This window comes from Paramormyrops kingsleyae, chromosome 9 (genome assembly GCF_048594095.1).
Source record: "Paramormyrops kingsleyae isolate MSU_618 chromosome 9, PKINGS_0.4, whole genome shotgun sequence".
Classification (NCBI taxonomy): domain Eukaryota; kingdom Metazoa; phylum Chordata; class Actinopteri; order Osteoglossiformes; family Mormyridae; genus Paramormyrops; species Paramormyrops kingsleyae.
The window spans coordinates 28,273,328-28,288,327 of record NC_132805.1 but is presented as its reverse complement, the minus strand read 5'-3'; the positions used below and the strand labels follow the sequence as shown (position 1 = coordinate 28,288,327).

General features: G+C 43.0%; 1 protein-coding gene across 2 annotated transcripts; it reads right to left on the bottom strand.

Annotated features, from left to right (window-relative positions):
- Nucleotides 1–3,011: 3,011 nt before the first annotated feature.
- On the bottom strand, nucleotides 3,012–14,227 carry entpd3 (ectonucleoside triphosphate diphosphohydrolase 3). 2 transcript variants are annotated; one of them, XM_023806188.2, is made up of 11 exons: nucleotides 14,016–14,227; nucleotides 13,528–13,759; nucleotides 12,395–12,517; nucleotides 10,213–10,330; nucleotides 9,293–9,452; nucleotides 8,690–8,849; nucleotides 7,407–7,640; nucleotides 5,856–6,119; nucleotides 5,610–5,720; nucleotides 5,004–5,138; nucleotides 3,012–4,147 (listed from the first exon to the last, which is right to left on the bottom strand). In XM_023806188.2, exons 3-11 carry the CDS (start codon nucleotides 12,512–12,514, stop codon nucleotides 3,956–3,958), a joined length of 1,494 nt encoding a protein of 497 aa, XP_023661956.1. In that variant the 5' UTR covers nucleotides 12,515–12,517; nucleotides 13,528–13,759; nucleotides 14,016–14,227; the 3' UTR covers nucleotides 3,012–3,955. The 2 variants fall into 2 exon arrangements, with proteins under 2 accessions (XP_023661956.1, XP_072572813.1); XM_072716712.1 differs by having other exon boundaries at nucleotides 13,528–13,683.
- Nucleotides 14,228–15,000: the final 773 nt, after the last annotated feature.

The following is a 15,000-nucleotide window of genomic DNA, read 5'->3' as shown; positions in this document are numbered from 1 at the left end:
TGCTCCTGACAAAGAGCTTCTTGTATTCAGGCTGTACGGACCAGGTGTCACTGTCACTGAGGTAAGTCAGAGTGTGGAATTTGTCATCATTAGTCATGGTTTTCCGACTGCGGCCCATTGGAATGGATCCTCTCCGGAGGGGGCCCGGCACGCCTCACGCTGAAATCTCAGGACAATGGGAATGGCTGCGGGGGGTCGCGGCGTCCAGCCTCGCCGCCGCATCTGCGGTTCCACAGGAGCCATGATGGGCTCCAGAGGAGCTGTCGGTTCTGCCAAGTCGCAGCCAGCGTGCGGTGTGAGTGCCACCGGACACAGGTCGAGCGTGCTGTGAAGATTCTCCTTGGCCCAGTGGATGGTCACGAGCGGCTGGGTCTGGCTATCATCCTCTCAGAGCTCTCAGGACCTCCTTCAGGAGAAACTCTTATCTTCTGTTCAGAAACTCACATTCACAGATTTAGAAAAGCACAAATCGGAAAACTCAAAATTTAGTAACAAATAGGCCAACGTATTAAAGACACGTCTAGACTGCGATAGGCTGGCATCCCATTCAAGGATTATGGTCTTTCCTTCCTGGGATAGACTGACAGTGACTCTGCACTGGATAAGTGGCTAGATGGATGGATGGATGGATGATGTTTGGATCATTTAACATTTGCAGCATTTTATTGAGTTTAACCACTTACACTGTTTCTTCTCACACCGTACTCGTATAACAGCATCCCTAATGTCGCTCCCTTTCAGCCGTTCTTTCTATCGTTGTGCCCAAATTTCTTGGCCTGCCCTAAATACAGGCCCCTCCCCTTTACGTGAGCAGTAAGAACAAGCCAGTCACAAGAGGTAGCCGTTGTTGCGTTAAGTTCCTTATAGGCAGAATGAGCAGGGTTTGTGCCAATTGAAAGTTTTCTAATATTAAGTGTTGCATGCATTGCATTCAAGGCAAAGGAATTTGATTTACATAACACATTTCATACGGAGGGTAAATTCAAAGTAGTCAATTCACTGACACGACAGGGATATAGATAAGGGGTCACCTTGTATAATGTTTATAATATAGATCTTTGACATTAGGCCTGACAATATGTGCAATTTAGTGCTGCTAACCCTAGTCCAGAGATGCGAAATTGGTCGAACATCTAAGCTTGAATCTGATCCAGGTCTTACCCCATCATTATATTAGTGTTTATTTCAAGAGGGTCTAGCTGCAGACGCCTATAGAGTGGAGCTCCACCCGAAATACGTCACCTCCACAGGAAACGCGTGATCTTTAAGGCCGTAAAGTGGAGCTCCGGTTAGGGTTAGGGTTAGGTTAGGGTTAGGGTTAGTGTTTATTCGCTGTAACACAGAGTTGAGGTCACATATTTCCGGTGGAGCTCCACTCTACAGGCGTCTGCAGCTGGACCCTTCTCCTTTATTTTGCAGATTAACCTAGTAGCCCTCGCTCCCAAAGAAAAATGAACGGCTCCCGGAAAGGAACGGAGCCATAAGTTCGGCTCCCTTCAAAGAACCGTTATTCCTAACACTATATCCATCAGAGGTAAGCTGGCGCCAAAAGGGCTGCTGGACCCTGAGCCCACTTGTAGAGAGATGCGACCTGCATCTGACGGCGCTGTTTTTCTACATTCTGAGGATTGTGCAGAGCCGTGACTGACTTTCTGGCCCATCAGTCCCTGTCAGGAAAGCAAATCGCTCTGACCGTGCCATTTGTGACCCTTTAGCACCTTCTAGTGGCCAAAGAGAGACATTCTGCCCCCAAAATGTACAGTATATGCATACTAATGAGAAATGAGAAAAAGCAGGTAAGTATTGTTAATTAGTTCTTAAACTATATAGAAGTGTGTCACCATAAAAGTATGGGTATAAGTAAGAGCATGGAGGATCCTATACTGGGGGGGTAGGTCACATTTCAATTAGGGGTCCAGGGGGGAATGCATTAGAATGCATTAGCTGGCTTTCATTAAAGTAATGTGTGAGTTACAACCACCCATCTCACCTGTGATGTACACCCAAGTAAACCATACCAACTGGTTGCTTTGTGATGTTGAGTGGGTATGTGTATGAGTACAATCAAGTGAAAGAATCTATCTATCTATCTATCTATCTATCTATCTATCTATCTATCTATCTATCTATCTATCTATCTATCTATCTATCTAGCACTGACAATTGAGGGTACAATTTAAATTTAAAATCACCCTTGTGGGCCAATAACAAGCCACAAAGTGAACCATTACAGATATTTTGAAAGGTTTTCATTATAGGCTTGTGACAATTTCCATTTCAAAGGCAAGGTTCTACTGAAATGGAAAAATCTACCAACCTCTGACACTTTGTAACCACACTGGATCAGGTGTGACGGACAAGTACAAAAAAAGTTTAAGTTACACGTATAATAAAGTTGCCTTCTTTGAATCTCGAGGCTTGGTGCTTACACTCCTGACGATCTGATGACCTTCAAAAGCTCAAAATGATACGGGCCGGTGCAAAGGCATAGACTTGGGCAGGGACAGTAGGGACATTTCGCTCCCAATATTGTGGGAGCTCTGTGTACGTTTAGGAGGGCGAGGGGTTCGAGGCTGATTTGGTCCCGACCCAAGCTGAAACCAAACCTAGTCCATGGGCCAGCGGCTCCACTATATTTTATGACCACTTCTTAAATATTATAAAAATGATCATGTGTTTTTTAATCCAAATTAAGAGTAACTCACAAGTCCTTGGATTACATATCATCTAAGTGTGAGGGGATACTGGACTCCTGGAGATGCTAAGGTATTCTAAGGTATGACACAGTGACACTCTGCTAATTGAGTGTTTTATGTATTTTGTGCCATCCTGCTGTCAAGTTGAAAACATCCAGTCTGGTTCACAATGGACCCATTTCACGATGCTAAACACACACTTAAAAATGCAAATGAGAAATAAAATTACAATTGGGAGCTCTGAATAATGTTTTTCAAGCATTTATCGCTGGTTGAGGCATCATGCGAATAGTCAGTGCTCATTTACCGCTGGCAAAATATTTCATGCATTTTATTAATCTATTACTCAGTTATAACTCATCATTGGCATTACAATTTGTCAAGAGAAGAAATGGCATTCAAACTCACACACTTGTAAACACATACTGATAAATATTTTCAGACCCAGCGGACAGAACCATCGACCATGATGAGAAGATGAAATATCCCAGACTATCCAACAGAATGTTCAGCAGGTGGGTCACATAATGAGTTTGCTTCCACTGAGAAATGGTCAGGTATTATGTTTAAAGGCATATTTCCCCCCCACCGGCCATAGGTGTCACCAGCCTTGTGTCTTATTCTGCCTGGGATAGGCTCCAGGTCCACCTGAAAAATATATACTTTTTTGCATATCCATCTTCTTGTCTACTGGCTGTTCTACTTACATAATGACATTCTACATTCCATTACGGTTAATCGTTCACTTTATTGGGAATGCATTTCATGTCTATGGACAAGCATGCATGTTGGTCTCCCATACAGTGCAATGATACGCAGACATACAATATAATGGTTCATACATATAAATACAATGGAAAAGGAAGCACGTATGCATTCACTGGAACTATTACCGTCCTCATCAGTGCATCTCATGCAGGAAGCCAGGGCCAAACTGCAGTGAGTGATTTCACTGTACAGTCTAGAAACATGATTTCACGATGTCTACGGTCATCATGGTCCAACACGCTGATAGTTATCAGAACATAAGCAAGGGTAACGATAATTATATTGAGAATCCCAGATTTGCCACCTACCCGCTGCTTTATATACTTTTTTGCCATTGAACACCCGATAAACCAAACCAGCAGACAGACCTGTGCCATTAATCTTAGGATTACCAGCCATTCCTTGAACTCATCAAGGCTGGTCCGGGATGCAGGTTCCTAGCACCTGCTCTTCCAAGAGGTGAGTTTGATGTGCTGCCCCCTAGTGGCCATTCAATAACAAGCCCGCACCAAGGCGATGGCCAGGAACATGAAGCAGAGGATGGCCAGCGTGGAGAACATGAAGAGGAGCCCTGCGAAGACGGAGGATGCCATGGGTAGCTGCACCAGCTTTGCTTCTGCGGGGATCATGTTGGAAAGGGCCAGCATGTAGCCCAGGGGCCAGGCTACGCTGTTCTGATTTATCTGTGCAGGGAAGCGGAATGAAAGTCACAGATGGTCATTATCTACACTGACCTCAAGTCATGGCACTCTAATGCTCTGTTCTGTTATATACTCATACGTCATATAGTCCAGGTCAGAGGTCTCAAGCTTACAGCCAAAGAGATGGTTTCATGTGGCCAGTTACACGTTTTTAAATCATTAAAAAACGTGGCCTGCAGGTCAATCTATTATTTTCCACTGTGTAATTTTTCATTTAAGTAATCTGTATAGACCTGATTCTCTTATAAATTAGCAGGATATACACATTGCATTGTTCTTTCCTCTCTCCCATTTCTCTTTCAGCTCATAAAAATAGTCCCGATGCCTCCCTTGGTGGGAGGCCTCTTATCCTAGCCCACGGATTCCAGGTTATTTCAGCTGGAGACTCCAGCTCCAGGTTCAACCAAAACACGAACCGCAATTGTAAATATGTTTTACAGACTTTGCATTGTCATCATGACCTTTACCTGGACAAATGTGATGCAAAATGGACGCACAGACAGATGCTGCATTCTGCTGTATTATATATGGAGATGAGAGAGTGTGTGAAGCTCACAAACGAGTAAAGTCACTAAAGCACCTGAGATAAGGACCTGGTAGGGAAATTGGTAGAGTAGTAATATTACAAAACACATGAAATAGAAATACCACAAAAACTGAAATGTGTTACGAGTCGTGATAAGCGACTGCATTTTAGAGAAGCCTGTTAGCATGTACTGTATGCTATACTTTAAAGCTTACCTGTCAGTGTACGAGTTTAGGTAAAACTCCTTGTTGCATATTTGTTATAATATTATAATTATTATTTTATAAACCATTTGTAGTGGGAATTACTTACCTCATTTTGAAACCGGATGTTATTCCATGTCTCTGGGCTAAATTTGTAACCTTCAACCAACAAAACATATGCCAAATTTGCTGAGTAACAGTAAGACCGCAGGTATTTCTCCTTTTTAGAAGATCCTTCTGTTAACTAAAAAAAAAGAAGAAAGAAATGCAATGTGTGATTTTCGCATTTCCATGCTGGAAAAGGGTTTTTACCATCATGTGACATATTCTGTAGCAGACCTCTGTATGAATAGACAAGCAATACAGAAGTCATTCAGTTTCACAAAGGTTTGTTTAGAATTGTCTTTTGCAATATATTTTTTACCAGATTAAACATTAAATATATGTACTAATCCTACAATATCTTCTTTATTAAAAATAAGCAAATATTTTGGCCATAAACTACAGTTATTTCAATGTGTAAAATTTAATAAGTGAAGAATTCAAATGAGATCAACTTTTCACAATAATATTAGATTACTTCTTTCACAGCAAGGTCACAGTCCTGTAATTATCACAGTTGTGATTTCCTACCATAAAAACTGCAGTGAGAATTGGTGGTACTCAAATGTGTTAATCATTAAGGATAAATTCATTAAAAATGTGTTTAACTCACTGTCTTCCAGGGTAACGAGCAGTGAGACCGGATTTTGGAATCGAAGGCATCCAAGGAGAATGACTGATTGAGCCCAAACATCTCGGTAATGTAGGAAAATCCCGCATAGGCCTAGAAAAGCACACGTGCTTTTAAGGAATAACATTCAGCCAACACGCCTGCAGTGAGATGACAATAAAGTTCACTATGACTTTAACTTTGACAGTGACAGTAAGGGTATGACAGTGTAGCGACATTGGACCGTACCACAAAATCCCCCGAAACAGGGGGTTGATACACCCCATTGAAGGAACAATTGGAACGGCCCTGACAGGAACCCAGGTCAAACGCTGCCCGCACAGTGGACCGGCAGAGGCCCAGGTCTCCAGTCCCGACTAAGGTGAGCTGCTGTTTTGGGTTGTAGTTCGAGGTCTTTTGGTTGCAAGGCGTCTCAAAGATATACCCGGCGGACATGGTGGTGCTGTACCCAGTGTGATAGCAGGGGTTTTTCACTTGGCTGGACGATGACGTCTGTAATGCAGAGAAACAGATCCTGTGAGAATCAGAGAAAAGGAACTGCTCGTCCAGGGCACTGTGTCTCGCTAGAAGAACATGCAGTGACTAACACTGCATGGCTAGAAAGTTTTCCACCATTTCCATTGGGTCTAATTAAAAACATGACGAGTGTTACTTAATTATTATGAGCAACTGCTCTGGAGATCAGATCTGTGTAATACTTACAGCTATTTTTAAAAATTCTTAAAGACTAGTGACATTCACAGTGTTTAGCACCTTCTATGAAACATAAACCATTAAGTTGGGGGAAAACAAAAGATAAAGAATCTCATACACTACATACATACTCATACATACTCATACACTACATACATACTCATACATACTCATACACTATAATGACAAAAGTATTGGGACACACCTCTTAATCATTGAATTAAGGTGTTTCATTCAGATCCATTGCCACAGGTGTATAAAATCAAGCACCTAGCCATGCAGGTTTACAAACATTTGTAGAACACATGAGGTGTTCTGAAGACCTCAGTGAGGTCAAGCGTGGTACCATCATAAGATGCCACCTTTGCAATAAATCAGTTTGTGAAATTTCTTCCCTGCTAGATATTGACTGTAAGTGGTATTATTGCATAGCATAAGAGTTCAGGAACAACAGAAACTCATCCATGCACTGGATGGGACACGCATTATTACAAATGGCTATAGTACTGGGTAGGGCCCATTTTGCCTCCAGAACCACTTCAAGAGTTAACAAGTTGTGTGATCAGAGACGCCTTTCTATGCACATTTATACTGAGCTGTTATTTTTGCACTTGTGGCCTGTCTGTTAGCTTTAATGAGTCTGGCCATTTTCCTCATTTTCATATATTCTACAGCATGTGAAAATCCTAGGAGGGTCCATTCAGCCTCCACTCATGCAACGTAAATAGCAATTTATGTGAGACCAAAAGCAGACAGGTACAGTAAGGCTGCCTGTTTAAGGGCCGTCTCTATAAGTCACGCATAGGCTTTCTAATGGGGTCTGGTGACGTTACCCTTTCAAACTCCAGGCTGGAAAAACACGCACTTTGCTTTTAAAACCCCATAATGCATCTGCTGCCTGCTTTTCTAATCCCCCTCCATTTTTGCCCAAGGATAGCTCATATTGCGCTGATCCAGAAGCAGACAGAATGTATGGATTTTTCAGATGCATTAATTATAGAAAAGCTTGACTTGGTGCTTGGGAGAGAGGTGGTGGCCATTGTGCACTGGCCAAGGAAGTGTAATGCAGTAAAACGCAGACAATACCCGAACGAGGCTTGCCAGAACCTTCCTCTCCGCCTCGTCTTTGCCATAGCACGTGAAGCTGTGCGTGTAAACGCTGTACTCGTAACCGTACAGCCACACCTTCGTGTACCCGGGGGGTGCCTGCCCTTCAGCCGGGGTGGTGGAGAAGGCGATCTGGGTGGAGGCCCCCCCGAGGTCCAGGGACCCGATGGTCTTGGCACCGTGTGGACGCACCCAGGCATTCCACAGGTTCTTCTGCATGGAGACATAGGAGGACAGAGGAGGTAATGCCACAGATCTGCCAATGAACAGAGAAATGAGGTCAGGCCAAAGGAGCCGACAGGACAGGGAGTATAAGCCCCCGTTCACATTCATCTTCCCCTGTGTTAGGTCAGGTATGAGCTCAGGAGTCATTTTTCAAAATGATTCATAGTGCATTGGCAACATTTCATGTGTCATGCATACAGTTACTGAAATTCACACATTTCAGTTACATGTGACATTTAAGTTCCTTTTGCATAATATTAATGTATGAACTTTGAAATTGTACTAAGAAGGTTTGTGTTCAGCATTCATATTCAAGGTGAGTCATTGTACATTGGTGGCTTAATGGTTGTTCAGATACTGTACTTAAATCTGAAAGACAATGGGTTGTTTTCAACTTGCATAATGACGTTGATGTTTTTCTTGTTTCAGTAGAAGCCCTCTGTTTTTTAGCACTCATTTGAGTATCATAATAATATGCTGAATTTCACATCCTGCATAAGCAGCTTAACATTACTGCTGCATGTTCATTATACAGCAAATCTCATAAAGAAATTATGCTAAATGCCAACGAGGCAAAATGTAAATATGGCCATTTAAAAGCGTGGTGAATAATGTGCCATTTAAAAGCATGGTGAATAATGTGCTTGCACATTGAGTAAAGCGCCTTTGCAACTTGGGAATATAGCTGCACAAAATAATAAATGTCCTTTTGCTCTTCTGCTGAAATGCTGATTTTCCAAGAACTGAAGTGAACTCAAGTCAAAGCTACTCATTCCAAGTTTATTCACTGTGTGGAAAAAACAGAAAACACGGGGAACAAAACCCAGCTCTGGGCACAGAGCAACGTGACAAGGACTGTATATTTATGTTGAAAATTGCATCAGTCAAAACACATAACACAATAAAGATTATAATGTGATAAACAAGAAAACAAATACATAAAATGCATTTTTAAAGAATGTTGCCAGTCATTCAATAAAATGCAAACATTTATTGAAACTTTTTTCAATAGGCCAGTAAAAATGAGCTACACTAACCTCCACAAAGTTCCCCATCAGGTAGTTGGCGGTGATCCAGCCATACAGCCCCTCCTCCTCACCGGAGATGATGGAGGCGTTTCCAAAGCTGAAGGGTAAGCTCTGCAGGTACCTCCTGATGTCCAGCAGGATTTTATCAGAAGCACTTTCATTCTTAGACCTAGTAGAAAAATATCCAGGCATGGGTTAGGGCAGTGGTCACCAGCCCTGCTACTGGAGATCTACCACCCTGCAGAGCTTAGATACAGCCCTAATTTAACACGCCTGATACAGAGATTCAGGCCCTTCAGTAGCATCTCAGTATAAAAGCCAGCTATGTTAACATAGCTACTGAAGGACCTGACTATCTGTATATCAATGTGTTAAATTAGGGCTGAATTTAAGCTCTGCAGGGTGGTACATCTTCTGGACCAGGGTTGGTCACCACTGCTCTACTGGATAATCAGTATTGATTATGGATGTACAAGGCATAACCTGTTGATTGTGGATGAAAGGTCACTCCTCATGATTCAGCTGACAAGGACAACCTCTACAGTACATCAATGCATCAGAGCCACTCACATGCAGCCACAACAACTAATGATACTTAGAATATTACTTAACCTCAGCAGCCTCATTCCAGCTGTCGCCCCCAGGAACAGTGGGGTGGAATTGTGCTGGGATAGAGGGATCGTTTCCAGGGTTTGTGCCATACACTCCTTCATGGAGTGCCAGGTGCATCTGTCCTGATCAGGGTCCTGACCAAAGCTAGAAATCCCAGGACCTGGGAGTGAGACCAGGAAATAAATATCCACACATTGCTGACTTCTGAATGCACAATACAACAGGAAACAGCCAGCTACAGGTCACTGATTGATGAATGTACAATACACACAGGAAACAGCCAGCTACAGGTCACTGATTGATGAATGTACAATACAGACAGGAAACAGCCAGCTACAGGTCACTGATTGATGAATATGCAATACAACAGGAAACAACCAACTACAGGTCACTGACTGATGAATGCACAATATAGTTCAGCCATTAGATCGCTTACAGTGTTAGAATAGGCATTGTAGAAATAGAATAGAATAGAAGCTCTATTGTCATTTTGTTGAATATACAACAAAACTATGAGTGCTGCAGGTATTATGCACATGACATCCATTACTGAAAACACCCTATTCACAATTTAGCTCTGTTGACTTATAGAACATTTGCTTATAAATATGTGCAAAACTTTAATGGAAACACAGCTTGTGATTTACTGTTAGAATCAGTGCTACAACTGTCATACTGTATATCCTTTGAGAACGGAATCTCTGTTTTCTTTATATTATGAATGGATGGATGGATCATGGAAATTAATCCTATGAAACTGACTTCCTTATTCAGAGGCATTCTTTATGTCTGATTCTACAACATCTTTAATCCAGAACTCATGGTTCTCATGTCACTGTTTGCTGATCTGAAACACTGGCTGTGTCGTCATGGCGATTAACAGGTCTCGCCCCCATTCCCCCACAGAAACGCTTCCTTACCTTCTACTCGGCATTTCAGGGTCTGAGTGACCACCCCGGTGTTGTTCTCCTTCTCTGCTGGCCATTGGTAGAGGTACACGGTGGTGCGTGAGGAACCTGCATCCAGGACGATCCCATACTGGGGAGGAGGAAAGCAGACGCCTTAGATCCAGCCGCTTTCCACATGTGGGAGAGACAGAGACAGGAAGGCCGAGCCCTGATGCTCACCGAGCCACAGTGCTGCTCTGAGGGAATTATTACAGCCTGCAATCAATCCTCCTCGTCAAGCTTTAATTGCTACGCTTTTAAGAGTTGACTGAATGTTGCTGTTGGGGATAGACTGAAGTCATTGTTTAAGTTTTTTTTCTGAATAAGAGGAGTAAAACCCTGGCGGCCATATTTTATTCCCTCTTCCCCCAACATTTCATGCACATGAAATCATGAGATTTTTTTCCTGCTACACCCGTCACTTTGTATCCTCTCATTTCCTATTGGTTTCAGGATACCATGGGGTTGCTAAGGCTATCGCACCCACAGGGATTGAAGATGCAAACCGAATCCATTTTCTGCTGGACCTCTGTGCAATTAAATTACTTTTTCAATTAGTTAGAAACACATGGAGAAATGTTTCACTGCTTCCCCGGGGACTATTCGAGACGTGCGCCTCCGTTATTTAAAGCCAGGACACCTGGCCATTTCCTGCTCAGTAATCAGGTTAAGTTTCCTTTTCCATGGCTGTTACTTATAGAACTTTCACATTCTTTGATACATTTATTTTAGGGAACTAAATGGTGACATTGGCCTTGTTAGGCCAACAAGACAGAGGGGAGACTGGTGAAACTCACCTACCTGTCATTGGTGACAAGGGAAATGGCAAATCCCGCCAAACCCCGCCTACTTGTCATTGGTGACAGGGGAAAATGGCAAACCCCGCCTACCTGTCATTGGTGACAGGGGAAAATGGCAAACCCTGCCTACCTGTCATTGGTGACAGGGGAAAATGGCAAACCCCGCCTACCTGTCATTGGTGACAGGGGAAAATGGCAAACCCCGCCTACCTGTCATTGGTGACAGGGGAAAATGGCAAACCCCGCCCAACTGTCATTGGTGACAGGGGAAAATGGCAAACCCCGCCTACCTGTCATTGGTGACAGGGGAAAATGGCAAACCCCGCCTACCTGTCATTGGTGACAGGGGAAAATGGCAAACCCCGCCTACCTGTCATTGGTGACAGGGGAAAATGGCAAACCCCGCCTACCTGTCATTGGTGACAGGGGAAAATGGCAAACCCCGCCTACCTGTCATTGGTGACAGGGGAAAATGGCAAACCCCGCCTACCTGTCATTGGTGACAGGGGAAAATGGCAAACCCCGCCTACCTGTCATTGGTGACAGGGGAAAATGGCAAACCCCGCCCAACTGTCATTGGTGACAGGGGAAAATGGCAAACCCCGCCTACCTGTCATTGGTGACAGGGGAAAATGGCAAACCCCGCCCACCTGTCATTGGTGACAGGGGAAAATGGCAAACCCCGCCCACCTGTCATTGGTGACAGGGGAAAATGGCAAACCCCGCCTACCTGTCATTGGTGACAGGGGAAAATGGCAAACCCCGCCCACCTGTCATTGGTGACAGGGGAAAATGGCAAACCCCGCCTACCTGTCATTGGTGACAGGGGAAAATGGCAAACCCCGCCTACCTGTCATTGGTGACAGGGGAAAATGTTGAACAAACCCCACCCAATTCATCTCGTAACACAGTCAGTAACTAATAGCACAGTCAGTAATTCATAGCACAGTCAGTAATGGAGCAAGGTCCCTAACTCATAACACAGTCAGTAACGGAGCATAGGCTGGGCCCAGATGTTTTACATTCAACTGAATCTTAGTTTATATGAAAAAAAATAATTTCACAGCAAATATGTTCATTGCTAAAGACCTCCACACAGAAATGACATGAAAACAGGTACAAACCAGTAAGCAGTCTGAAGCACATTCGGCACTTCGTACCATATTCTGTGAACAAATTCTAAATGAAAGTTTAAATCTCCTCGGTTTGTTATTTTGACATGTATAGAGACACTTCAGACACTCTGGTGGGGGCATTTGAGTAATCAATCAGTATTGAAACATCAAGATTATCAAAAATAATAATAATAATAATAAATGTGGTGAAACTGATCGCTCTTTCAGGAGAAGCCCTACCTTAAGGCCTGGTGACAAAAAATTTGTTTTGTGAACCTGGATGACTGCCACAGTAATGATGACAGCTATGCTCGCAAGCAGGAAGAAGACGGCAAGAGAGACGGCCAGCCTCGAAGTCATTTCCTGTAAGGAATAAAAAAAATCTTTAGTCTTTTTTCCTTTTAGTTCAATATCGCATTTAATTGAAAGTATTTCGACACCATAATCACATCTAAATAATACGTTTTTTAAACTCTGGTAGAAAATTCCCTAATATATAATTAACAGAAAAATGTATAATTTTAAGGCATTACAACATTAAACACAGAAAAAAAATGTGCAATTTCTATTTTTAACCATTGTTATGAAATCTATGTTTTAGACAGGCTTTGTAAAGTAAAGAGAATAAATAAATTAAGCAATTTGTTTCAAAATAATGGAAAGATTTTAGGGTGTCACATATTTTAAGCTGGGAAAAACAACTGCAGCCAAAGTTACCAGAAGATTAATGATTTCCTGTTCAAATAAAGCAGAGTCACTTCCTGGAAATCTTTACATTTCTGGTTGTCATTCTCTTTCAAAAGAGGAGGAGGAGATACTGGAGTTCATATTCTTAATTGAACAGTTTCCCTTATTAGGAGTTTAATATTCCCAATGGAAGGAAACAAAAAATTAAGCCGTATAACATTGTACAAGTGCACCTTCGCGTTTTGGGATAAGTATTATAGTTACAGACCTACTACAGGTCTGCTCTGCCCAGGTCCCTGCCCATTACATGCCAGCCTGACATATTCTGCTAGAAGAAGATAGTTATTTTTTATAAAAATCATCAAAACAAATTGGTCATATATTATTCTAGAGACCTTGGGCATTTCACAGTCCCAGTACTACTTCTAAGTTTGTGTAGCTCCTTAAATCATTCACATCTGTAGGAATTGCTTGCAAGCCATAAGCGTTGTGGAAAAGCACACACAAAACTGAACAGTATCACTTAAATATACATTGTAAAAGTCACGCGCCGTCAATTGTTCAAAATAATGATTAGGATCAAAATGTCTGGATGCATAAGACGGCTGCAGTCATATCTGCTGCTCCGCGCGGGCGCCAGCCCATGTGTCACCTCAGAGAACGATACAGCTGAAGGCTTCGCTCACCGCGCTCTCTGCTGGCTACTCGCTGAGACAGGATGGAGTCAGATGCGGTTCCTCGGCAGGACGGCAGACGTTAGTGATGAGAAGCTTGAGCACAGAAGATGCTCCCTGGTGCCTCCGTCGGGGGGGGGCTTTACATCAGGCCCCTCCCAGCTCAATCTGACCCGTCCATTTGTGAGAAAAACCCGTTGGACTCCATCCCTAGAGACCACTGGCATCATTCACCTTCTGGGTTCTGAGCAAACATGCAGTATCTCATTATATTTTGTTCTCTGTGTTATTATTGCATGATTGTATCATTATTGTAATAATAGATCATTATTAATTTTTAATATGCTATTCAAAGTAACCTGGTAATATCGCAAAAATTCTGAAGGTGGGAGTGAAGAAACCTACGCTTAATTGGCAAACTTGTCTGGTCTTTACACTTCTGACATATTATTTTAATTGGACGTTTCATTTCTGATGTTTGGTGAACCATCGACGCTTACCTGTAACATCTGGATCGGCTGTTATTCCCTTCCATCAAGCAGCATTTCATGACATCAAGGAGGAGTGAAATGGCTTTTTAAACCTCCTCCCTTTCAGCCGGTTCACCCTGCTGCACCCGCTTCTGCATTTTGACGCATGTTTGGCTGGGCATCGTGCTCCACACCCCCAGTGCCCATTAGACAGATTATTTCCCACACAAGCTACAAGGGCTCTAGTTATCTGCAAGCAGTATGAAGAGCCACAGCTCAAGCTGGATCTGTATCAGGGCTCTAAACCAGGGTTTCCCAACCCGGTCTCCCAGACAGTCCATGTTTTTGCTCCCTCCCAGCTCATTGCAGAAATGTAGATTGTCTGGCAGGGAGTTGGGAGGGAGCAAAAATGTGGACTGTCTGGGGGTTCCCTAGGTTGGGAAAACGGCTACCAGTACCTGCTATATAGCCTGGCTTGGGCTCGATTACTGTAATTATCTAACAATCAGCCACACTTTTCAGGTGCTGTTGTTTGGCACTGGGGAAAAAAACCATCTCACTTCTCTAGAGTGTTTATTTAAAAATAAGCTGATAAGAGAACATAATTATACCCTCTGTAACTAGTTTTCCTCCCACAAAAACACACACTCAGACACTAATGGGCATTCCATTAATATCCCACTATTAAAGATTCAGACTCAGAGAAATATCAGATAGATGGCTTTCATTCTCCGTCACAAGTTGGCGATATCAGGGAGCATCGGTGTAACTGGGGGCGGGGGGGGGGGTGTCCTTGAAACTGGAGAGGGGGCAGTTATTTGCAGTTTAGTGGTCTTAACATTTGAAGTTGAGACTCAGTTATGAAGCAAAGACAGGTATGCCGGCTGTGGTCAGCTGGCTGGAGTGAAATTTTTAGTTCGAGACACGTGTGCACACCCATGCACGCACACATGAGTTTTAATCCCTCATAAATAGTCTGTAGGGTTTGCAAACTGCCCAACGCTTTTGATGTAGC